Source organism: Mesoplodon bidens, assembly GCF_964165515.1.
Source record: "Mesoplodon bidens genome assembly, chromosome: 1".
In the NCBI taxonomy this organism is placed as follows: Eukaryota; Metazoa; Chordata; class Mammalia; order Artiodactyla; family Ziphiidae; genus Mesoplodon; species Mesoplodon bidens.
Genome location: NC_138176.1, coordinates 198,742,565 through 198,769,094, shown reverse-complemented (window position 1 = coordinate 198,769,094; position 26,530 = coordinate 198,742,565). Strand labels below are relative to the sequence as shown.

The 26,530-nt window shown below is 39.1% G+C and overlaps 3 protein-coding genes and 1 pseudogene across 8 annotated transcripts in view; 1 reads left to right on the top strand and 3 right to left on the bottom strand.

The window, feature by feature from the left end:
• The window catches only part of ETFDH (electron transfer flavoprotein dehydrogenase), a 34,807-nt gene extending 25,786 nt beyond the window's left edge, over positions 1-9,021 (bottom strand). The window contains exon 1 of one of the 2 annotated variants that reach the window (XM_081250952.1): positions 8,843-9,021. In XM_081250952.1, the coding sequence (XP_081107078.1) occupies positions 8,843-8,876 (34 nt within the window). In that variant the 5' untranslated portion in view covers positions 8,877-9,021. The other variant, XM_081250953.1, reaches the window with a different exon arrangement.
• LOC308617209 (protein Hikeshi-like) lies at positions 181-805 on the bottom strand (annotated as a pseudogene). The gene has a single exon. The product of its transcript is annotated as a protein Hikeshi-like (transcript).
• A 391-nt stretch (positions 9,022-9,412) lies between the features above and the next one.
• Positions 9,413-13,260, top strand: LOC308626164 (uncharacterized protein C4orf46 homolog). The gene is made up of 2 exons (XM_081250982.1): positions 9,413-9,673; positions 11,047-13,260. Exons 1-2 carry the CDS (start codon positions 9,494-9,496, stop codon positions 11,200-11,202), a joined length of 336 nt encoding a protein of 111 aa, XP_081107108.1. The 5' UTR covers positions 9,413-9,493; the 3' UTR covers positions 11,203-13,260.
• Positions 13,261-17,341: 4,081 nt separating this feature from the next.
• The window catches only part of RXFP1 (relaxin family peptide receptor 1), a gene marked incomplete at both ends in the record, with an annotated part of 108,676 nt that continues 99,487 nt past the window's right edge, over positions 17,342-26,530 (bottom strand). For all 4 annotated transcript variants that reach the window (XM_081241881.1, XM_081241882.1, XM_081241884.1 and 1 more), the window contains 3 exons: positions 17,342-17,643; positions 23,363-23,581; positions 24,280-24,690. In XM_081241881.1, coding sequence (XP_081098007.1) covers positions 17,342-17,643; positions 23,363-23,581; positions 24,280-24,690 — 932 coding nt within the window. The remainder of the gene's footprint in view (positions 17,644-23,362; positions 23,582-24,279; positions 24,691-26,530) is intronic.

Here is a 26,530-nt window from a genome sequence, read left to right as displayed (position 1 = left end):
TTATATCCACTAAGATGGCTATAATTAATAAGACATAACAAGTGCTGGTGAGGATGTGGAGAAATTGGAACCCTCGTACACTGCTGGTGGGGGAGTAAAATGGTGCAGCCACTTTGGAAAACAGTCTGGCAGTTCCTCAGAATGTTAAACATACAGTTTCATAACTCAGTCCTAGGTATATACTTTTTTTTCCATTAAAAAATATTTTATTCAAATTATGTTTTCCAAAAGACAAAGTTCTGTGCTAGTCATTTTAGGAAGTTTTCATACCATTTCAGAACCATATTTGTTGGAATGAACATTTCAGATGGACTTGGTGTCATCTGGGCCTGAGAGACATCAAATGAAGCAAAACTGTAGAAGCTGTCCATATCTTTTGTGTGAACTGAGTAAATGAGTCAACTGAAGACACAGCAGCATTACCTACAGAAGTCTGCTGAGCCAGACTGTCCAGTAATTCCACTGAACTTCCAATCTGAGCAACAGATGGAGTTCGGACAATATTCATGGCTCCAAAAGGGTGCTGGCTTCCTTCTCCAGATTTAAGACGTGAAATTTTGAAGATGGCACTTGGTTTCCCATTCGTGACAAATCCTAAGAGTTGCCATACTGGCATTCCATTTGAATCAGGATAGGAAAAGTAGACAGATCCTTCCATTCCCTCAGGAAATGGGACTGTTCCCAGCATAAAAACCACAGCACGGTTGATATTTTCATAATCAGGCAAGTCAAAAACAAATTTATCCTCTGCCACTTGCTGTGCAGCTGTCTGCACCAGCCTCCCCACCACCAAGCGGCCAAACATGGTGGCGGCTCCACTCAGCCAGCAGAGACCTGAAGTCCCGGCGCTACTGCCCTAGTCGAGCCCAAGAACCTTCCAGAACGTGGTGGTGGATGCCTACCTCTCTGCTACACAGCAACTAGGCCAGTGGCAGGAACGCCTCCTGCCCCCATGACCTCTGACCTCTCCTTCCTCAGGTATATACTTAAGATAAAAGAGAACATATGTCTGCACAAAAACTTGTACATGAATGTTCATAGGTACGCTATTCACAGCAGCCCCACAGTAGAAACGACCCAAATGTCCATTAGTGGATGGAGAGTTGTCGCCTAGGGCTGGAGGGGCTGGGGAGTGATTGTTAATGGGTATGAAGTTTCTTTCTGGGATGATGGCAATGTTCTAAGACACACTGTGGTGATGGTTGCTCAACTCTGTGAATATACTAAACACCACTGAGTCGTATCCTTCAGACGACGTGATTGTATGGTGTGTAACTTGTATCTCAATAAAACTCTTGCTTAAAAGAGAACATTTACAGTCACACACACAAAAGATTATGGGGAAAACAACTGTAATTTTTTTAAAAGAAGCTTTGATTTGGAAATGTTTTTCTAAGTGTGGCAAAAAAATCTCAAAAATCATAAGATCACTTAACTAAAAATTTAAAACATCTATATGACCAAAAAATGATATAAACATAACTGTCTCTTTTATTTGTCTGTGTTTCCCCGCAGACAGAATACTCCTGAAGTATTCCTTTTTCTTTTTGTATGCTAGATCCCAGTGTTAGCCTATATATAGGTACAAATATTTATTGATTGACTATCAGTCCTTTTTATATTTCCCTTTATTAGAGTACTTCTTTATGATGGACTCATGATATTATTAAACAGGTTAGTGCTTTTTTTAAGTGTAATTCTCTGTGAAAAGGCAGGCTAGAATCATAAATCAAAAGCATTAAAAGACCAACATGAGGGAATGAACAGCTAAGCTGTAGGCTGGAAGAAAATTATCTGCAGAACACAAAGCTGATATAGGGCTGACATACAAAATATACAAAGAACTCATACAACTCAACAAGAAAACAAGCAACTCAATTAAAAGATAGGCTAAAGATCTGAACAGACACCTCACCAAAGAAGATATTCAGATGGAAAATAAGCATAGGAAAAGATGCTTAACATCTTGTGTCATTTGGGAATTGCAAATTAAAACAACGAGATACCACTACCCACCTATTAGAATGGCCAAAACCCAGAACATGGACAACACCAAATGCTAAGAGGACGTGGAGTAGCAGGAACGCTCATTCACTGCTGGTGGGAACGTAAAATGGTACAGACACTTTGGAAGACAGTTTGGCAGTTTCTAACAAAGCTAAACATACCCTTAACATAGGATCCAGCAATTGCAATTGCCAAAATGAGTTGAAAATTAACATCCACACAAAAAACCACAGTCAAGCAAGATGAACAAACTCTAGAGACCTCCTGAATGACACTTTACCTCTAGTCAACAATAATGCATTGTACATTTAAAATTTTGTCAACAGTGTATATCTCATGCTGTGTTCTTATCACAGTAAAATAAAACAAAACATCCAGATTTAAAAAAAATCTTCACATGTACGTTTATAACAGCTTTATTCATAATGATCAAAACTTGGGAGATGTCCTTCAATAGGTGAATGGATAAACAGACTGTGGTACATCCATACAATGCAATATTATTTAGGGCTAAAAAATGAAAAGACACGGAGGAAATGGAAATGCATATTGAAAAGGCTGCATCCTGTATGATTCCAACTCTAGGACATTCTGGAAAAGGCACAGCTATGGAGACAGTGAGAGATCAGTGGGTATCAGGCGTTCAGGGAGGAAGGGCAGCGAGGCTCTTCTGTATGACAATGTAATTAATGGTGGATACGCATCATTACACGTTTGTCAAAACTCATAGACTGTCCAACACACAGAGTGAACCTTAACGTAAACTATGAACTTTAATAATAACGTCTCCCCAGTTGCGACGAAGGTACCACACCAGTGCAAGATGTTAAGGGGGAAAGGGAGAAAGTTACATGGAAACTCTGTGTACTTCCCACTCAATTTTTCTTTCAACCTAAAGCTACTAAATAAAATAAAGTTTATTAATTGAAAACAAAACAAAAAGGCAACGAAGAAAAAGGCAGCAGTTAAGTGAATAGGCTCTGGAGTCTGTCTACTTTGTGTTTGAATTCAGTAGGTTATGAACTCTCCCCACTCCACCAGCTCTAAAGTTTACGGTCAGTCTCTGCCTTGGAAATACTACGGTGCAGGATCTAGAATGTCTTACACAAAGCAAGTGGCTAATACACAGTTGTTAATGGGATAGGTACCTTCCTAATTACAATTTTAACTATCATCCAGGTATCTGCAAATCTCTGGTGTTAATTTCCTAAAACGAATTCCTGGGTTAGAGAGCAATCTTATCAATAGAATGAAGCATCTATCTGCACGTGAACAAATTTCTAAATATGGAACAAGTAAATAGTAAAGATCAACAAAGGCTTTTGCATGGATTTGGAATATATAATAAAATTTGCATTCTCATGGACATATGGAGCACATAGGAATTTTCAATTTTAATACCACATTGTCTTCTTCATGACCTTATGAGATACGTGGGGCACCACAATCCCCATTTACAGCAGAGAAAGAGAAAGTCAGATGATCCCAGTCAATCCCCCTCTCAATCCTCCCAACACCAGTCAACTCTGAGACTACAATTGGACTTGAAATGATCTCTCAAGTAATGGAACCTGACAACAAGTTGTTTTCTTTTTTTTTCTGATTAAAAGGAGAGATGTCAGCCTGGCATAGGCTAATTATTTTTATTCTTTAGCACCCCACTGCATAACTGATATATTTTTATGCTTCATTCTTTCCAATAAAATGACCGTTTTAAAAGTAAAAACCTAGCACCAATCAATAATTAAAGATTATGATGAATGCAGAAGGGGAAGAGATTTGAAGTGACTGAACCCTAAAGCCTCTTAAACACTAAAAATCTGTTTTTGACAGTCACTCAAAAAAAAGTGTCAAGGTAACTAATTTTCTCTACTGGAAAATAGCATAATAAAAACTATAATATTGGGAATAATTTTTTAAAACCTAGTTATCCCTTCACCTATCCTAAATCTTGAAAAAATGATAAACATATTATAGGAGTGCCCAGTTCCAGTGTTCAAATATAGTATTATCATCATTCAAAAGAATATTTACTTATTATAAAAAACAAATTTGTTTTATGATGCATTGTAGTTTAGTGTACAGAAGCTATTATTTGCTTCTGAAAACTGATGATTTGGTATCAGACAAAACTGTAATTCCATTATTTATACAGCTAATGATTTTCTTGAAAATACTTGGAACTGGGTAGTCTGATCTCCTCCAGGGGGTTAAAAAAAAAAAAAGTCACAACCTTTACCCCTTTTCTGAAAAAATCAGATACTTCATTTTAGAGATTTAAACACTTAGACACACTGGCTGAATTGTGGTAGAGAAGTGAGGTCAAAAAGTCCAGTAAACTCATAACATCACCATACAAAATCACAGATGGCAATTCTATGTCCATCTCTTTGATGCCAGTAGTGCTAACACCTGGCTATGAAATGGCAATGATTTAAAGACCCAATGAAAATAGAAATGGTAATTTGGGAGGAATTTGGATAGCACCTGACCCAAGAATGATTTCAACTAAATTAAGAGTAGGGCAGATAGCGTCCGATTACTTTGATATTCCAAAAAACATAAAGCAAACTGTGGACAAAGAATGTCTCCTGTCAGCCTGTCATCTCAGTAAACAAAGGATGTTGAGGCCATGAAGCCCTCAGCCACTGCAGCTGCCCCCAAGAGTGCACCCTGAGGGGATTCAGGATGGAGAAAAGCAGGATACTGGCCCTAGATGGTATAGGTGCACATCAAAGGAATAATTTCAATGAGCCCAGACTCTTGCATCTTCCCATACAGAGGAAAGCACTAAATTCATTAACTTGAGATTTTTAGTTTTCTCTAATTAGCAGTAATCTTTTGATGTTCCAACTACCTGTTTGTTTTTGTTTTTGGTTGTTATTGTTGCAAAAACTCTCCAGATCCTGGCTCTTCCCTTATGTCTCTGGAGCAGTCCCTCAGAGCTGTCTCAGAGGTTGTCTCCTGGGCTGTAGTCCTCAGAATGTCTGTTGACTAAAACATAATTCTCAACTTTTACACTGTGTTCTTTTATCCCCCAGTTGACAGTTTGGCGACCACTAAGGACACAGAGCTGACTTCTCTCCTTCACCTGAACTCTCTGAGGAATGGGAGCCTTGGTACCAGCAGAGGCCTCTTCTGTCCACCCACCTCCTGAGAGACTCCAGACGAATCTGGGTGAGTCTCCCCTGGTTCTCAGAGCTCCAGATTACTGGTTGATGATCCAGAGTTTTATGTGGTGGTGTGTAACAGGCACCTGGTTCCCAAGATGAAAGATACTGGGTGTGGGGGGCCTGACTGAAAGACACTGGGGGCTCTGGACTGGGTGATGAGGTGAGAGGCTGGCCTAAAATCTTTGCCTCCAACTAAGACTCCAGCCAGGTTTATGTACGTACAAACCTTATACTTACAAGTACTTACTTAATTGGGAATTAAAGGAAATCTTGCCTCGAAAATGACAAAAATGGGGCTTTTTTATTGTGCACACAGTTAAGTTAGAGAAAACCGGCTTGATAAAACACCTTTTCAGAATTCTGACCTTAAAGTAACAAAAGTCCTTCTAGGGTGAACTTGCATTTCCCTTCCTGTGTCTTTGAATTGCTAAACAGGTCTAAATCTACCTACTTTTGTCTCCTACGAGAGGGGAAACTAAAGATGTTTGGGTTTATTGGACACATCTTGTACCACACTGAGGAAAGAAATTATGCTATGAGAAGATGTATGTTTCTAGAGGTTATAGAATATTCTAATCAGGAAATGCTGTTTGTGAACAAACAGTTCCCAATCACTTGCTCCTTTTCAGTTTTTGCTAAAGATTAAGGTTTTTAAGGGTTAAAACTGTAATATGTAATCAAAGCTACTAAAAATATTAAGGGAAACATTTCAGTGTGCTAGGAAAGTAGGATGTATGTTCTCAGCAAAAGAAGATATGAAGAATAGAAATGAATTTGTTGGAAAAAGAAGGGTGATTTTGTCCTAGAGACATTTACTTCTGGATAAAAAAATTAAGGAACAAACTAATATGAACACAGAAAGTTGTGGAAGGTTTGCAGAAAGGGAGCCCTGAAAAGGAGTTCTGGACATGGTCAGGCTGGGATTAGATTAAATTTAATTAGGTAAATGGATTTTGTTATTAAAAATAGGCTGATGTAGGACTGGACTTGGTTCCTCTCTCTGTTAAGAGAACAAAGTTTTCACTGCTTTTGATAAGAGATTGAGTTTCCGTGCCTCTAAGTGATCTGTTTTTGCTTTTGAAGTATTTTGTCACTTTCGTTAAGTGAATAAGTGTTGTTTCACAGTGACCTATGATCCTATTTGACCAAGTGTTTTGAAACCTTTTTGATACTTTCGACAAACTTCCCAAATCGAAAATTCTAACTAAAGTTCTTCTGACCCCCAGCTAACTCTGAGATGCTTCAAAGGAATCCTGAGATATCTCAAAGAGAGATATTAAACTAAGTTTATTTATGTTAACTTACATGGGAAACACTGTCAAATAAGTGGTGATAATACCTTCTAAGGTTAGATGTCATTCATACAGATATTCCAAAATTTGTAAAGAATTCCTAAGTCTGATATGTCCTGGTATAATGCTATCAGTCATAATTCTAGTTATTATCTTAAAATGTTGTTTGTCACAGAAATATCCAAGTTTCTTGTCAATTGCATTGTAATCAGATCTTTAACCATGCCATGTTAAGTCTTTTGTCGTTTTTAGACAATCTTTGTTTTACTCTGATGCTTTTATATAATGAAGATCTTCAAGAAGATTTACAAAAAGGACTATTTGACAAATACAAGTTTCCGACAACTTTTAGATCATACCACTGAGCTGGAAAACCTCTCCTCTTACACTTACCCACAAGTTGATTAAGTATACCTTTGGAAACGAAGATGAAACATTTCTTTTTCTCTCTACCTGATCCCTCCAGAATTTGGCTTCTCCAGCTGGCTCCCCTGGGGACTTGATGGCTTATTTCGACCAGATTACAACTAGTTATACTAATCATTGTTTTAATTTGCTCTCTTGTTAGTTTCAAATTACTTATGACTTGTCCCTCTCTCTGCTGCACTCTGACCTTATTAATGTTATTAGCTGTATTACTTATATCCTGTCTATTTTATAAGAGTGCTTTCTCTTGCATTACCCGATGTGTAACCAGGCCTCCAACAAAATCAATGATGTCTTAAGACAGCTGATCACATACATAACTCTAGAATAATTGTAACAGTGCAACTTTAGATATGGGAAGAAGTAACAAGGGAAAACAGCTCCTGGATCGTCATAAACTAGTAAGACAGGCGCTGCAGAGAATTTTAGATTACCAACAGGGCCCGATCCCCAAAATAACACATTGGGTGGCCTATCAACAGAATCTTCGCCTGATCTAGGAATGAGCCCTCCTAGCACCATGGGACAAAAACTGGTCATGAAATGACTCCCAAATATTGGTCAAATTTATGATTAACAGGAGGCACTGTGGACAAAGAATGTAGCCTGCCATCTCAGTAAACAAAGGATGTGGAACCATCAAGCCCTCAGCCACTGCAGCTGTCCCAGCTGTGAACCCTGGGGGGATTCAGGATGGAGAGAAGCAGGACACTGGCCCCGGAGAGCAAAGGTGCACATCAAAGGAATGAGTTCAATGAGGCCAGACTCTTGCATCTTCCCATACCTGGCAAAATGCTTAATTCATTAACTTGAGATATCTGCTTTTCACTAATGAGCAGTAATCTTTTCATGTTCCAACTACCTGGCTTTTTTTTTTTTTTTTTTGCTTTTGTTTGTTTGTTTTTACAAAAACTCCTCTGCATCTTGGCTTCTCCCTGACCTCTTCAGGACAGTCCCTCAGAGCTATCTGAAGAGGCTGCCTCCTGGGCTTAAGTGTTCAGTGTGTCTGCGAATAAAACATAATTCGCAACCTTTAGGTTGTGCTTTTTTTTCTTTTTCTGTCAACAATACTTACCCGTTAGGTGTAGTAATACACGCACGAGGTATGGAAACTTTAAATGAAATCCTAACTATTTAATCCACGATGGCCGAATTTGACAAAATTCTAATTTCATGAAATTCGTTGACTTTGCAATAGGTACACCTGCTTATTCTATAACCACAAATTAATTTAAAGAAACTAAAGATAAAAACTAAGTCCGTTGTGGGAGAATTCAATATCCTGGAGTAAACTTTTTTTTTTTTGACTTTTTAACCGTTCTTTGTTTTTAAGTAAAACAAAACAAAACAAAACCCATCCCGCTGCATCATTCTACTTTTTTTTTCTTAAGTGAAAGCGGGGGCGGGTAATGAGGTATTTTACCAAGTCATCCTGACGGTTCTAGGGGCAACCATGACACGACAAGCCCTAGAGTTAATTTCAGGCAACGCAGAAAAATTCCTGGCCCCAGATCCACTCTGGTCACTTGGGCAGCATTTGAAAGTTAATGCTGGTGGCAGAACGGTTCAAATTCTTAAGAAAGGAGTAGGACGGCTGCCAAGACGCCAGCCAGCTGAAGACCAAGGGGGAAAAGCTGTGCAAATGTTAGTTTACCCATTTCCAACTCGGCAACAGACAACGCATGGGCTTCGTGAAGGCGCTCAGCACCGGCACTCGGGGAGATTCCGCGGCGGCGCCGTGCTGACAAGTTTCCTCCGCCCGTGACCTCTGGCCTAGTTAGTTGTCAACTCTGCAGCTGGACGAGCCGGGGAGGAAGCCGAGGAGGAACCCAGGGTCCGCCGGGCGCTGACCGCGCGCCCTCTGCCTTGGTTCTACCCAACGACGCGGGCCCGGGCTGCCCCGCGACCTCGCTCCCCTCACCCGCGCGCGCAGACCCCGCTCACCCGGGCAGGCCAGCCTGGCCAGCGGCACCTGCATGTTCACTGCAGCCGGTACGTTGGCGGATGCCGCGGGAGGAGCTCGGGCTCGGCTCGCCCGGGCGCGAGACCTCTAGGCCGGGAGGGGCGCCATCGCCCGCCTACACGCGCGGAGTCTCCGCCTCCCTCCTCAGCGACAGCTCCGCCTTCACAGCGCTCCCGCCTCCCTCTTGCTGTGCACTGACGCCTCGCGAGACGCGACGAAAGCAGCGCTTCCGGGTCACGGACTGAGGGGAGAAGGGAAGAGACTCCAAGTTCCGGCGCCGCCCGCGGCTGCAGGCGGCGCGGCCTCTCACCCGGGCGCGCGGAGGCCGCCGGAGCTCTGTGGGGCCGAGACCGCCAATCCCAGGGTGCTTCGCGCGCGCAGTGCCAAGAAGGTGGGGCGGAGCGGCGCGCACGGCACCCTGGGAGGTGTTGTCTTCTGCTTCTGGAGGGCAGAGCCGCCCGAGGCGCACTCACTGGCACCTGATTGGCTGTCCCAAGAAAGTGACAGGGCTTCGCGGCCCAGGGCCGAGAGCGGCGAGGAGGCGGGCCCACTGGGATTTAGGCGCGAGCGGTTGAAAGTCCGTTGGTATCGGTTCGGCCACCGAGGTGCCGTCCCACCCCCCAGCCCGCTCCATGGCGGACCCGGAGGAGCTGCGGCTTTCCCCGCAGCCGCCGCCCTCCTCTGCCTCGTCTTCAGACGCGTCTTCAGCATCTTCCCCCGGCACCCCGGGGGGTTTGGGCCGGCCGGTTCCGAACAGGAACAGCGGCCGGCCGGTGGACCCGCTGGAGGAGGTGGAGCTGCAGATCGGAGACGTGAGTGCGGCCGGCGGGTCCGGGCCGGTCCCGCCCGTGTTCAGGATCCGCGTCGGGTGTCCCGGGCACCCCTCCCGCGCCGCGCCTGCCCCGGGTTTTCTTCGTGCCCGGCCGCCGGGTTCCCGTCCGGCGCTGTAACCCGAAACCGCGCAGTTCGCATCGCCCGCCCCACCTCGTCTGCGGGGCTGAGGGCCAGGCCGTGATCCCTCTGCCGGGACTTAAGGCGCCCCCGTCCCGGTTGGCCATCTGCCCAGAGCCCGCTGACAAGGCGATTATCTGTCCGGGCGGACCCAGTCAGGACGGGTCACTCCCCGCCCGGGGGTCCAGACGGCTTCCACTAACGGGGCAGAGACCCCTCCCCGGGGTGTCTGCCGGGATGCCGGGTCTGGACGGCTTCTATTGAAACTCCAATTTCCAGACCCCGCCTCCCCGAGGGGTCCCGGTTTCAGGATTTAAGGTAAAATGTAGGGTGTGTCTTAACTGGGAGACCCTCCCGTGCAGATCGCAAACTGCGGAGTGAACTCCGTTAATGTCTCGTTGCTCAGTCGGTATTGGTTCTAGAAAATGGCGAGAGTGGTGCTGCAGTTTCTGTCTCTGCTGAGCAGGCTGGTTCCAAGTGAGCGCGTAGAATGCAGTGCGATGTGTAACTTGAGTGAGGGTCTGTTCTTTGGTCTGTACGTTTTCACGGTCTGCGGCGTTCACAGGTAAAGACAGTGGAGCACGGCCCTTGGTACCCACGTATCAGTAAGAGCTGTGTCATAAGAAGACCTTCAGATACTTCTGGTACTTGGTGTCAACGGGCCCAAGGCGTCTTGCTGAGCTAAATGAGACTCTAGTGTATTTTCAACGAAAAAAAATGCTGACTGCTCATGTCTCATCCGTCATGGATTATCTTTCTCGCAGACATACTTCCTCAAAGCTTACTTCATATAGAAGAACTTCTGGGACTTCCCGGGTGGTCCAGTGGTTAAGAATCCGCCTTGCAACGCAGCGGAGGCGGGCCCGAGCCCTGGTCGGGGGACTAAGATCCCGCCTGCCACCTGGGCATCTGAGCCGCGCGCTGTAGAGCCGGCGCCGGGCAGCTAGTGAGCCCGCGTGCCCCAAGGACGAGCCTGCCTGCTGCAACTAAGACCCGATGCAAGCAAAGCAGCAACTAAATTAAAAAAAAAAAAAGAAAAAGAAAAAGAAAATTTCTTAGGTTCCACGAAAGAGCTGATGTTTTAGTTTGTAGATTTTTTTACTTTTAAAGAAAATAACTTGGGCATTGGATTCGAGGTTCTAAGTTATTTTCAGGTTGGTTTATAAGATGCGGAGAGAATTTTAAAAAGAAATAAGCTTCTATTGTTTGACTTTTTTTTTTTTTATAATTTCAGGCAGCATTTTCATTAACCAAACTTCTTGAAGCTGCATCTGCAGTAGCAGCTCAAGTGGAAGAGCTTGCCTTCAAATGTACAGAAAATGCACGTTTCCTTAAAACATGGCGGGACCTCTTGAAAGAAGGCTATGATTCCTTGAAGCCTGACAACTGATTTGACTGTAATAATCCATACCACCTCATTTATGATGTGTGCACATGTACCGTGTGGATAGGATAATCACCAGCAGTTCTGTATACAGAAGATGAAATTTTCCTTGGTTTTCTTCGTTTTGTGAAAACAGAATATGATGTTATTTTTGATGCTGACCCATTTATCTTTAAACACTTTCTGTTCTCTAAACTTTCAAAGACTCTTCTATGAAAGTTAATCAGTAGATAATATTAATAATGCCACAGTGCTACCAGTAGCAAACTAGGTGGACCATTATTCTCTTCAGTTTGCAAGAAGATATCAAAAATGGCAGTTTGAAGTCGAGCTTTATTATATGGACCAATGTTAGATTCAGCTCCATTAGGCTAAGTTTCCTAGAACCAATGATTGTGTCTTATTACTTATATATGTCCAGCAGCTAGAAGTCTGTTACACAACAATCACTAAATGTTTGATGAATAAGAGTTGACAACGCAGTTAAAAGCTGTTTTTTCTTCCTGTTTTTAGCATAAAGATTATAATTGTTTCTCGAAAAGATATTTGAGTCAGAACCTCATTGACCTGAAGGAAAATGTTGTCTTTTTTTTTAAACAGGATTTTGAACTTTAACTGTTGACAGCTTTTTAAAATATATGATAAATATTTTTCACCCTTCTATGATGCTTTCCAAAAAAGCTTTTACTGAAACCTGTCTTGAAAGAATGCCTATTTTTTTTTCGAAGGTTAACTGCTTTTATGGATATTTCTCATATTTGATGTTGTTATATGTTTGCTCTCTTTAACGTGCCTTATCAAAATTGTGGCTCTGTGTTATTACTTTTGGAGCTTGGCAAGTAATAATTCTAAATTCTAAATATAATTCTAAACAAGTTACTTTTTAAAAATACATCAAATTTAAATGATGTAATTATTTTCCTATTATTTGATCTTCATGACAGTGTTCTATTTTACTTGTCCCGTATCTTACGTTGCGCTCCCTCTCTCTCTCTTTCTCTTTTTTGGTGGGTTTGTGTCGTATATGTCAGTGATTGAACCAACTAATTCTCTTGCTGTGTAACTTCTGGATGCCTCTGATACAGTATCTTACTTCTTTGTAGGTAAGGAGGTATGTACAGAACTATATTCCCAAGCCCCACAATGGGCCTGTGAAAGGGGACACATGGATGGGCAAAGGATAGTTTTGTTTAGCATATTAGGTCATGGTTCTTGATTAATTTTTTTAAGTTAAGGATAACACATATGGTGTGTTCCTATACCAAAGAGATGCTTATTTTGATATTAGAAAACGGTTTTTCTTATGTGTCATGAAAATTGCAATTTTTAAAATGTACAAAAATAAACTTTTGTTCAAACCAAATGTTATTTCCATTTCTTTGGGTTCATTATTTTAAAACTTTTTACTGAAATATTTCAAACCTAACAGAAAAGGTGAATGATTTAAAGAACACCCATGTATTCTCACCATGTGGATTTAATGAATTAACATTTGGTATGTTTTCTTCAGATCTATGCATGTATGTAAATGTTAGATGCATTTGGAGCTTGTTTTGTTACCTCTTTGATCCCATCCCCTTCTTCTCTCCCCAGAGATAACCACTGTCATAGAGGTGGTGCATATTCTACTTTGCGTTCTTGTATTTTTAATACGTATACATGGTTTCAAAACACTACAAAGTACTGTCCTGAAACTAATACTGTAAATCAACTATACTTCAGTTAAAAAAAAAAAACTGTACTATTTTGTGTATGTAGTAACCAGCCACCAGAGGGCCCCAGTGGTCTCTTGCCTGATACCCATGGCCTTGTAGTCTCCCACGTTGAATAGTGCTGACTTGTGTAAGTACCAGCCTATTGAGGAAATGCAGTGTGATTTCCCAGACCATTCCTTTTGTCCATTTTTCTGTTATGTTTTGTGTTTCCCTTATGGATTTGTAGGTATTACATATTTTGAATACTAACTAATGATCCATTATGTATGTTTCAACTATCTTTTGTAGTCTGTGGTTTATTTTTGTATTTGATTATAGAGTCTCCTTGAATAAACGTTTTTCATTTTAATTTAATCTCACCAGTCTTTCATAATAGTGTTTTCTGGGTCTTGTCTAGGAAATGTCATAAAGATGCTCTCCTATATGTCTTTCCAAAAGTTAAAAAAGTTTGTTTTTAATGTTTAGGTGTTTAATCCACCTGAATTTCTTTTTGCTTATGGTTTATTTTCGGGTCTTGTTTTGTATAAGTGTTCCTCCAAATACCATGTTTCCAATGCTACATGTCATTCGATTGCCATATAAATGCCTCGGTCTGAGCTCTCTATTCTTTTGATCTATTTGCTTGATCTCAAGCTAAGATTCCCTGTAACTTCCCCTGTTTGGGCTGTGTCATGAGTGTGATCTGTACTACTTTGGTTTTTGTGTGAGTTCCTCTCCCTGCCTTCCCCATGTATGTTTTTTTAAGTTAGAAAAAGCATGTTAGTTGATTTCTAATTTTATTTAATTGCCGTCAGCTTGGGCTAACCCTGATTTCAGGCACTGAGCCGCCTGTGGACACTTTAGTTAATTCCTCTACCAAACTTATAGCTGCTAATGTCGGAGCTCACAGGCCTGCAGCTCCGCTCTGCTTATAGTTTCTGTTGCCCGGTAGGGTCCACAGAGAAGTTCATCTTATTTTCAAGAGCAGCTTTTAAAGAAAATCATCCCATTTTATATTTATTTTTGCTCTGCTTCATGGGAGAGATTGGGGAAGAGCTCAGAGCATAAACATTTCTTAAAGACTTCAGAAAAAATTTTAAACTTAGTAGCTCATTGCCAGCTCTATACAAACCTCAGAGGACAATTTATTATTCTGACTGATGTAAACTTTTAAAAGCCTCAAGAGGCTGAAGTCAATAAGATGGAATTTTTAGCATTAAAATAGTGTATTTAGTTTCAAAAGTTCCTAGTATGAAATATGCATCAGACACTATGCTGGGAGCTTTATAAACATTATTTCATGTAACCATATTAGCTCTCTGAGGAAAGTGATATTATTCCTATCTACAGAATAGAAAACAGGCTGATATGAAATAATATGCCTGAGGGCTTCTGACACCAAAACTAATATGCTTGTCTATAACATACCTAGCTACCTAGCTTTTGGTTAGACCTATTAAATTCAAGGTTGTGATTTTATTTACTCTTCCCATGCAATGGTTTATGTGTCAACTTGGCTGGACCACAGGGTACCCATATATTTTGGCCAAACATTCTGGGTGCTTGTGTGAGGGCATTTTTGGATGAGATTAACAATTAAATTGGTAGCCTGAGTAAAACAGATTGCCCTTCATAATCTGGGTGGGCCTCATTCAATCAGTCGAAGGCCTTGGAAACATAGCTCTTCCTGCCTGATAACCTGTGAACTGAGACATTAGCTTTTCCTGGTTCTACAGAGCTTCTGGCCTTTGGACTTGCACTAGGACATTGGCTCTGCAGGTTTTTGGACTTGCCAGCCTCCATAATCACATGAGCCTATTCCTTATAATAAATCTCTTTATATATGTAAACATATACATATATATATATATATATATATATATATATATATATATATATATATATACACACACATTTGTTGAAAGTCTACCACATTCTTCATGTGGAAAATGTATTGGTATCATTCCGTGTAAGAACAGGAATGACTCAGACAAGCCATATTTTTAACAGAATTAAAGTTCGGGTAGTTTATTTTCAAAAGAAATCTATATAATTATTCAATAAATTTGTTATGTTTTTGATTCCAGTATTTTCATGTTTCAGACATTTGGGGGGTATTTAAAACTACCTGAAAACATTTTATTCCTGTGTAGTGTTTTCAAATTATGAAAGCAAAAAATTTCAATAGCTCAGAGCTAAAAAGTATCTGTGAACTTGCCGACCACATGAACAGAAGGTAAATTCATCCCCTGATGACTTTCTCTGTAGAGTAAAAATGTCCTATAGAGTAAAACATGCAGATCTTTTCCCCCTGAAGTTCAGGTCCTGAATCAGTGCATTATGGCCCTTTTTTTCTTTTTCCTTAACTGCTTTATTGAGATATAATTTACATACCATAAAATTCACCCATCTAAAGTGTACAATTCAGTGGCTTTTCATATAACTGCAGAGTTGTTTATCTACCACTACAATCAATTTTAGAACTTCTTTTTGCCCAAGAAGATACTCTCTACTTCTCAGGCATCATCTCCCCAACCCTCCCACCTCAGTAACCTCTGATCTACTTTGTCTCTATGAATCTGCTTATTCTAGATATATCATGTAAATGGAATCATACAATTATTTGAACTTTTTGTGCCTGGTTTATTTGCATTCATCATGTTATAGCATGTGTCAGAATTTATCCCTTTTTATGGCTGAATAATATTCCATCATATGTATACACCACAATTTGTCTGTTCGTCAGTTCACGGGCACTTGGGTTGTTTCCATCTTTTGGCTGCTGTGAATAATGCTATGATGAGTATCTGAATACAAGTATCTGAGTCCTGTTTTCTTCTGGGTTTATACCCAAGAATGAAATTGCTGTATCATATGGGAATACTATGATAAGCTTTTGAGGAATCACCAAACTGTTTTCTACAGTGACTGCATCATTTTACATTCTGACCAGCAATGTAGAAAGGTTTTCAATATCCACATCCTTGCCGATACTTATTATTTTCTGTTTTTGTTTTTGTTTTTATTAATTATAGCCCTCCTAGTACGTGCAGTGTTATCTCATTATAGTTTAATTTGCATTTTCCTAATGATTAGTGATATTGAACATGATTATTGGCCATTTATGAATCTTCTTTGGAGAAAAGTCTATTCAAGTCCTTTGCCCATTTAATAAATTGGGTTGCTTGTCTTTTTTGTTGAGTTATAAGAGTTCTTTATATATTCTGGCCATTAAACCCTTCTCAGATATATGAATGAAACTTCTTTCATTCTGAAGGTTGTCTTCACTTCTTTTAATAATGTTTGTTGATGCACAAAAGGTTTTAACTTAGATGAAGTCCAGTTTATCCATTTTTTTTCCTTTTGTTGCTCATGCTTTTGTTGTTATATCTAAGAATCCATTGCCAAATCCAGGGTTTGGAAGATTTCCCATATATTTTCTTCTAAGTGATTCATGTCATATTTATGTCATTGATTGGTTTTGAGTAAATTTTTGTATATGGTGTAAGGTAGGGGTCCAAATTCATTATTTTGCATATGGATATCCAGTTGTACCAGCACCATTTGTTGAAAAAACTGTTCTTTCCCCATTTGATTGTCTTGGCATCTTTGTTGAACATCAACTGACTGTTAAATATGAGGGTTTTATTTCTGGACTCTCACTTCTGTTTCACTGATCTAAATGTCTATCCTTGTTCTAGCTTTTCTGATTCATTCCTTTGCCATACTTTTATTCTCTTTTTATGATCTCATATAATGGTGCTCATTTAAAGCAAAAAGACAACTGGGAAGGAAGTGACAGGTGCTGTTTTGAGTTAATATCAGAGCTCTTTTTTCATAGTAATAAATATGTTTATTGGCTCTCAAGTATACAGACTTGAAGAGAGGTAAGATGAATTCCTAAAACAAAGTGTCTGTACTTTGCTAATAATCAGACATTTTCTCTGATGCTAGTATACTGATTATTCCAAAACCATAAATCTTTATTTAAGAGTGTCTGTGATTCTTACTTTTGCTGGTAAGCAAGACAGACAAAGCTTTACCTTAAACTAGGAGCTTCAGATGGACTTTTTATATTCTTGTAGTTAAATACAACTTAACACTGCAAATTGAAAAGATTCTATACTGTCTACTCCCAGGAATTTACTGCAGTGCCATGCACATAGTGGGTACTCAGTAAATGCATGGTAAAAGAATGAATGAACCTTGAAGTAGATTTCTCTTAGTTTCCTATCCAAAATATGTACCAGTTTATACACATTATCAATATAATTTATTTACCTTTACATGGGCATCAGTCATTTTGATTTTTTCCCAAATAAACTCATGTCCATGTAAGCTAATTTATTTTAGCCGTTATTATAAATTATTTTGTGGCATTTATTTTATACTAATAAATCCATCATAAAGCATCCCACAGTATTCTCTGTGTAGAAATAGGTTTCAGTCGGTTATGAATAGGAATTGAGTCTAGTTGATTGAGAAATGAGTGATAATTCACAGGGGTCTGTGAAAAGAGCTGGCTTCATTAGCTCAGAAGGCATCTCCTGCAGGGGCCACATTTCTACCCAGATGAACGATGGAGCATATGTCTTCTGACTTCCTTTGCTGTCAGTAGATCTTCTCTGTCTGTAGTTATACCAAAACTGATGGATCATTTCTTTGAATGGTCTTGTGGTCAGAGTATAGAGAATTGGGTTCAAAGCACTGTTGATAGGCAGAATAAAAATCACTACCCAAGATGTTATGGTACCTGGAAGAGAAAAATGAAATTCCTTGAGTGTTTATGGATGTTTACAAGGTATGGACACACCTTGTCCTTGTTTCCCCTAACCCCCAGCCCCCCACACTGACTTTTGAGTCTTAATTTTTTTCCCCTTGATGTCACATAATTAAATACCAAGTCTGTATGTGTTTCCAGGATGCCAGTGTTTGAGGGAGGTGCTAACACTATCAAAAACCAGGTTTTTTTGCTAAGTAGCTTTTCTCAAATACATCAACAAAAGTATTCTATTGGGTAGAAATGTGTTTTACCAAGTGATTATATATTACTCAGATATGATTCCATCTTAGGAAAAACAATATTGTTTAGTATTTAAATCATACCTTTTCAAGTGTTTTAATTATTAGATAGTACATGTAATATTTCTCAGAATATATAGACTTAGCTTTAATAGATTTCTTTTCTGCTATGTATTTGGTTTGAAAAACAGGTATGCATTTTTAGGCTTTTGATTAGATATTTATTTCAGTAAAAACATCTTTGGTTAACCTTATCTTAAAATTACTGCAGTATGTATGCAACTACCTAATACTCAGATTTTTATTATAATTTAATTTATGCTCTCTTCCCTCTTTTACTTATAAAATGTAAGGCGCTATCACCACCAACCATGGGATAAAGCAAAATTAAAGTTGTATGTTCATAAATTTTTTAAGTGTGAATATATATTGCAGTATACATACAGTTAACAGGATTTTTTTTTTTTTTTTTTTTTTTTTTTTTTTTTTTTTTTTTGTGGTACGTGGGCCTCTCACTGTTGTGGAGCACAGGCTCCAGACGCGCAGGCTCAGTGGCCATGGCTCACGGGCACAGGCATGTGGGATCTTCCTGGACCGGGGCACGAACCCGTGTCCCCTGCATCGGCAGGCGGACTCTCAACCACTGCGCCACCAGGGAAGCCCAACAGGATTTTATACATTTTTTATTGTGGTAAAATATACATAACATAAACTTTTCCATTTTAACCATTTTTAAGTGTACAGTTCAGTGGCATTAACTACATTCACATTGTTGTGCAACCATCACCACCATCCATTTCCAAAACTTTTTCATCTTCCCACACTGAAACTCTGTACCTTTAAACACTACCCCCTCCCCCTCCCCCTTCCTCCCCCTAATCCTGACAACGCCATTCACAAACTTTTCGTCTCTGTGACTCTGACTACACTAATTATCTCATATAAGTGGAATCATATATAATCTGTCCTTTTGTGACTGGCTTATTTCGGTAGCATAACGTTTTCAAAATCTATCCACGTTGTAGCATGTATCAGAATTTCCTCCCTTTAAAGGCTGAATAATAATCCATTGTGTGTATATAACTCATTTGCTTTAAGCATTTGTCTGTTGAGGGACCCTCGGGTTGTTTCGCTCCCACATTTTGGCTACTGTGAATAATGCTGTCATGAACATGGATGTATGAATATCTGTTTGATTCCCTGCTTTCAGTTCTTTTGGGTATATACTCAGGAGTAGAATTGCTGGGTCACATGGTAATCCTATGTTTAAGTTTTTGAGGAACCACCATACTGTTTTCTACAGCAGCTGTGCCATTTTACATTCCTACCAGCACAAGAGTTCCAATTTCTCCACATCCTTGCCGGTACTTGTTATTTTCTGTTTTTGAGAACAGCCATCCTAATGAATGTGATGCGCCTTATTTTTAAATATCAAGAGTGCCTTCTTCTATCGTCTCTTACACTCTGGTGTAATGTTCCCTAAATTGCTATGTATTTCAGGAAGAAAAATTTCTTATGTTCTAAAAAAAAAAATGAAGTAATTATTTGATAATCATTTTGACCTGTGTTCCTTTCTGGTCATCTTAAGCATGGGATTATCAGAATTTCAACACAGTGAGTATAATTTGTTGGAATCATTGTTCCTTTGTTCCCATAGTCACTATGTTTTTTGGCATTTGTGGAAAAAATTTGAACACGTGGCAGCCTCCGGCTTGCACCAGGAGAAGCTGTAGCCCCCGCCATGCTCTGGCTCCAGCCCACCACCCCTCAAGGCAGCAGCTGCCAGTGGCCCAGGAGAAGCCCTGGCTCACATGGGGCTCTGACTGTAGCCCCTTCATCTCCAACCCCCAAACCCCCACCAAGGTGACAGGCCTGACATGCCCTAGGAAAACCCTTGCCCCTGTTTGTTTCAGATTCAGCTCTCCCACCAAAGCCACTGGGCATGTGCAGACCGCATAGGGGTGCTCCCACATAAGGACACAAATCAAGCTCAGGATAGGCAACTGTTTTACCTAATTTCACAGAGACAAACAGAGAAAGTCAAACAAAATGAGATGACAGAGGACTATTTTCCAAATTAAAGAGCAAGATAAAACCCAGGAGAAAAACCAAAAGAAGTGGAGATAAGTAATTTACCTAACAAAGAATTTAAAGCAATGGTCATAAAAATGTTCACCTGCCTTGGGAAAGGACTAGAGGAGCACACAACTGTAACAAAGAAACAGAAAATGTAAAAGAGAACCAATCAGAGCCGAAGAATACAATAACTGAAATGAAAAATACACTAGAGGGTATCAACAGTAGAGTAAGTGATACAGAAGAATGAAACAGAAGAATCCTTAGCAACCTGGAAGACAGAATAGTGTAAATCACTCAATCAGAATAGCAAAAAGAAAAAAAAAAATGAGGATAGTTTAAAGGACCTCAGAGACAACGTCAGGTGTACTAACATTTGCATTCTATGGTTCCCAGAAGGAGAAAAGAGAGAGGAAGGGGGCAAAAAATGTATTTGATTAAATAATGGCTGAAAATTATTTCATTTAACCTGAAGAAGGAAGCATCTGATCCAGGAAGCACATAAAGTCCCAAACAAAGTAAACTCAAAGAGATCCACACTAAGACATATAATAATTAAAATGGCAAGAGTTAAAGCGAGAATTTTAAAGGCAGCAAGAGAAAGGCAAAGAGTCACATACAAGGGAAACCCCATGAGGATACCAGCTGACTTTTCAGCAGAAATTTGCAGGCCAGAAGGGAGTGGCATGATATATTTAAAGTGTTGAAAGAAAGGGAAAAACCTATAATCAAGGATACTGTACCTGGCAATGTTATTCAGAATTGAAAGAGCAGCAGCAGCATAGCACAGTGAGATCACCTCGGTGCTTTGTGGTGACTTACAGGGGTGAGATAGGGAGGGTGGGAGGGAGGCTCAAGATGGGAGGGATATGGGGACATATGTATGCATATGGTTGATTCACTTTGTTGTACAACAGAGACTCACACAGCATTGGGAAGCAATTGTTCTCCAATAAAGATGTATTAAAAAAAAAAGTTTCCCAACAAACAAAAACTAAAAAAATTCATCACCACTAAACCAGCCTTACAAGAACCATTAAAGGGACTTTTTCAAGTGAAAAAAAATGACTGTAATAAAAGGTAAAATATATAAAGGAAAAAAATCTTACTGATAAAGGCAAATATAGAGTAAAGGCAGTGGATCAAGTACTTAAAAGAGCTAGTACTAAGATTAAAACCAAAAGTTTGTAAAATCAAAATCAACTCTAATTACAATAAACAGTTAATGGATACATATAAAGATGTAGAATATGACATCAAAACAAAACTTCAGGGGGGAATAACAATGTAGAGCTTTTAGAATGCATTTGAACTTAACTATCAGTTTACGTGTGTGTGTGTGTGTATACATATATATATAATATATATTATATACATATATGTAATATATATATATATAATATATATATGGCATGGTAACTACAAACCATAAAACAACAATAGATACACACACAAAAAAGGGAAAGGAACCCAAACATAACACTAAGGAAAATCAAGGGAAGATGCTAAAAGAAGACAAGAACAGAGAAGAACTACAAAAACAACCAGAAAACAAGTAACAAAATGACAATAAGTACATACCTACCAATAATCACTTTAAGTGTAAATGGACTAAATGCTCCAATAAAAAGACATAGGGTGGCTGAATGGATTAAAAAACAAGCCCCATCTATATGCTAGCTACAAGAGAGTCACTTTAGAGCAAAGATACACACATACTGAAAGTGAAGAGATGGAAAAAGATATTCCATGCAAATGAAAATGAAAAGAAAGCTGGGTTAGCAATACACATATCAGACAAAATAGACTTTAAAGAGAAGTCTGTAACAAAAGACATAGAAGGGCACTTATATAAAAGGGTAAACCCAAGAAGAGGATATAACATTTGTAAACATATGTGCACCTAACATAGAAGCACCTAAATATGTAAAGCAAATATTATCAGCTATAAAGGGAGAAATTGACAGTATTAGAAGATGGTAGGAGACTTTAATACCACACACACATCAAGGGCTAGATCATCCAGACAGAAAATCAATAAGGAAACAGTGGCTTTAAGAGATATATTATACCAGTTGGACTTCATAAATAACTACAGAACATTCCATTAAAAACAGGAAATTAGGGCTTCCCTGGTGGCGCAGTGGTTGAGAGTCCACCTGCCGATGCAGGGGACATGAGTTCGTGCCCCAGTCCAGGGAGATCCCACATGCCGCGGAGCGCCTGGGCCCGTGAGCCATGGCCACTGAGCCTGCGCGTCCGGAGCCTGTGCTCCGCAACGGGAGAGGCCACAACAGTGAGAGGCCCGTGTACTGCAAAAAACAAACAAACCCCACCCCCCCCCCCAAAATACCAGGAAATTACACATTCTTTTCAAATGTGCATACAACATTTTCCAGGATAAATCACATGCTAGGCCACACAACAAGTCTCAGTAAATTTAAGAAGGCTAAAATCATATCAAGCATCTTTTCCAACCACAATAGTATGAAACTAGGAGCCAATTACAGGAAGAAAAGTGGAAAAACACAAATGTGTAGACTAAACAACATGCTACTAAAAAACCAATGGGTCAACAAAGAAATCAAAGAGGAAACAAAAAATTACCTTAAGATGAATGAAAATAGAAACAAAACCCTCCAGAATCTATGAGCCACAGCAAAAGCAGTTCTAAGAGGGAAGTTTACAGTGATTCAGGGACACGCCAAGAAACAAAAAAATCCCAAATGGACAATCTAACTTTCTAATGAAAGGAACTAGAAGAAGAACAAACAAGGCCCAAAGTTAGTAGAAGGAAGGAAGTAATAAAGATCAGAGCAGAAAGAAATGAGATAGAGACTGAAAAGTAGTCGAAAAGATCAGTGAAACTAAGACTTCGTTTTTTGAAAAGATAAAATATTGCTAAATCTTTAGCCAGACTCATCAAGAAAAAAAAAGAGAAGGGATCAAAATAAATAAAATTAGAAATGAAAAAATAGAAGTTACAACTGATATCACAGAAGTACAAACAATCATCAGAGAATACTACTAACACATATATGTCAACAAATTGGACAACTTACAAGAAATGGATAAATTCCTAGAAACAAAAACTTATGAGTGAATCAGGAAGAAATATGGAAAAAGGTATTCCATGCAAATGGAAATCAAAAGAAAGCCAGAGTAGCAATACTCATATCAGACAAAATAGACTTTAAATGGAAGACTGTTACAAGAGACAAAGACTGACACTATATAATGATCAAGGGATCAATGCAAGAAAAGGATATAACAATTATAAATGTATATGCATCCAACATAGAATCACCTAAATATATAAGGCAAATATTAATGGACAGACTTTTTATTTCTTTACAGGAAGAAAAAATTCATACCTGGTATTTCTACCTGAAGCAATGAGAGAAATTTCAGTATAAAGATGGGTATCCAGCATAATGCATCAGTAAATACAATAAAGAAAAAACGTTTGGCAAGGATCATCTCTTTCCTAACTTGATTCCGTACTTCGGTTGCTGTTATGGCACTTTGATGGATGCTGTAAAACATGCTTCCATATGAAAAAACTATGATGATAAATGCTGCTAAGTTAATACCTATGAAGAACACAAAGATGATGATTAATGAATAAGAACATTCTTTCAGAACAAGCAAACATACCCTTAGCTGTTATTGTAAAGGAGAAGATACAAAGACCACAGTGTGTTTTTTGTTCTTTGTAAGAATTACTAAGGCACAAAAATCATTAATTAAAAAAATTTAAACATTGTTGAAGCTATAAGAATGATGAAATGTTTAATTTAAAAATGGCATATTAAAATTAGATTATAGTGATTCAATGACTATCTTGGGCTTATTAAATTAATCTGTCTTGTGTTAATTTTTTTGCTAATTCAATTGCTTTGTTATATTTTGAGAATATTTTTCACAAGAGGACATACTTGGTTGTCTGCTCCCAAGCCAAAGACTTGTGTGGCTACTTTGAATTTGTTCATATTATAAAGGCAAAGAGTTAAAATATGTTTTGATTAGTATTATTAGGGTGATTGCATGAAATGCAAGTATTTAGCATCTTGTCTTTTATTAAAGTGTATCATATAAGAATTAATATGATGAAGTGGTAATTTAGAAAAAATAATCCCTTTAGGGGATTCTGATACAATCCACCCTCAATGTCCATTCTGGTTAGAAGATCTGAAATAGAAAGTTGTAAATATTAGAAAGCATAATGAGATTCAGATTGTGATTTATTCTAGCATTTGAATGAAAGGGCTTCTAATACAGAGTTTCTTACCAAGAAAAATTGCCACTGAATAAATCTGGGCTCCAATACTTTCTGTATCTTCTGAATGAAGAGGGAAGCATACCCCATTGGTGCCGTAGTAGTTTTTGAAAAATTCTTTATTGCTCAGTGGAATGAAAGCCACGATAAAACCGATAATCCAAATGAGAATCAAAACTGTAATGGTTCTGCATTTTCCAGGTCTTAAACATCTGAAAGGATATACAATGCAGATATATTTTTCCACTGTCAGAAATGTTAAAAGTAACACTGATACTTCTGTGGACAGAATGGCCAGGGACCCCAGAAGCTGGCAATGAATACTCTCCATCCACAGCTGTGCGTGCTTGTTGTATTCTCCTCGAAACTTCAGGTCAAAAGCTCCGATCACAAACAAATAGATTCCCATCAGGCAGTCGGCACCTACAGGGATCAGTGAATTTCACAAATTTAGAGAAATAAATAGGTAAGATGGAGTTATCATTAAGCAGAATTTTTTAAAAAAATTATTTATTTATTTTTGGCTGCGTTGGGTCTTCGTTGCTGCGCGCGGGCTTTCTCTAGTTGCGGCGAGCAGGGGCCACTCTTCGTTGCGGTGAGCGGGCTTCTCATCATGGTGGCTTCTCTTGTAGCGGAGCATGGGCTCTAGGTGCGCGGGCTTCAGCAGTTGTGGCTCGCGGGCCCTAGAACACAGGCTCAGCAGTTGTGGTGCACGGGCCTGGTTGCTCTGTGGCATGTGGGATCTTCCCAGACCAGGGCTCGAACCCGTGTCCCCTGCATTGGCAGGTGGATTCTTAACCACTGCTCCACCAGGGAAGCCCCAGAAATATTTTTAATATTAGCCCCAAATAGCCAAGTTCCTTCTATCTTGGGGGCGGGGGAGGGAAGTTTTATTCTAAGAGTTCATTTATGGGTAAGGACCACTTCATCAACTCTCCCTGCTAAGCACTCTTACAGCATCCTCTGCAGCCAATTATGTAATCATTCCTCTGTTTTCGTCTAACACACAGTCTGTAAGAGCAGGAATCTTGTCTGTTTTGCTTTCTGTTCTAGTCCCATCACCTAGCAGTGCTGAGTAAATGAGTAAAATGCATGAGCATTCAATTAGGGACAAGATTGGGATGTTATAATTTGGTTCATCTCTTCCATTGAAAGTCTCCCAGCTTAAGAAACTTAAGTAATTCAAAATCCCAGAGAAAGTAATCCAGAAGTTGCTATGACAGAGTAATGACTATGAATTTTGAGGTCTGTCATTTTGAAGATGTGAATAATTATGAAATACTCTGTAGTCAGTATAATTCTGAGGGGCTTAAATGAGTCACCCAGGGGTGGTCAAAGCAAAACTGTTCTCTCTGATTCTTTCTTCCCATCTGAACATCTTTCTCTGTCTCTTTTCAGACTCCTCCATCCCCCACATCAGCTGTTAATGTGATACACTTCTTGGTGTATTTGCTTTTTAAGCAAATATTACATATCAGAGAGTAGGTGAGATTTTTTTTTGACCACGTAAGCGTTCTTTACAACGAACCTAAAGCCACATCATGGTATACATCGTAAGGCTGACCCTAATCTTTAAACACCGAGGTTATATTCTAGCCTTTTCAGGGAAATTGAGCAAACTCAAAATGGTGTAGCTAACAGTACAAAGTAGTAAACCATTTCTGAGTCCTGTTTCTTGGGTAGCTTGCAATGAAAAGACAGTTCGACATTATACTTTGAGTGAGGGCGAGGGTAAGACATGGCACAGCACTTGTAAAGAAGTAGAACATCATATAGATTGATTCTTGCTTGAGGTAGTATGGGTAAATTATAGGCCACTTGACCAAGATTATAAACACCTTGAGGACTGGTTTCTTGCTTTTATTTAATTAATTAATTTACTATTGTACTCCTCATTTAACATAATACCTTGCAATCACGTTTCAAAAACTTAAAAAATTTAATACTACCTAAAACACTTTCTTATTTAAATATTTCAAATTATGAATGGAAAAGAATGTAGAAGCTCAGAGACCAGAAAAACAACGTTTGAAGTCAGCATCCATGAACTGGACATTCAAACAAGAAATAAACACAGCTCTGGAACCATGAAAGGGTCCAATTTGATTACAGTAAAAGATTTTACATGCTTAGATAAAATATTATTATTTTATTAAATAATAAAAATATTATTTATAATATCTAATAATTTTAAATAAATTATTTAATAATATTAAATTCCCTTTCTTCTTCCTTCAGAGAAGAAAGCAAATGAACAAAAGCT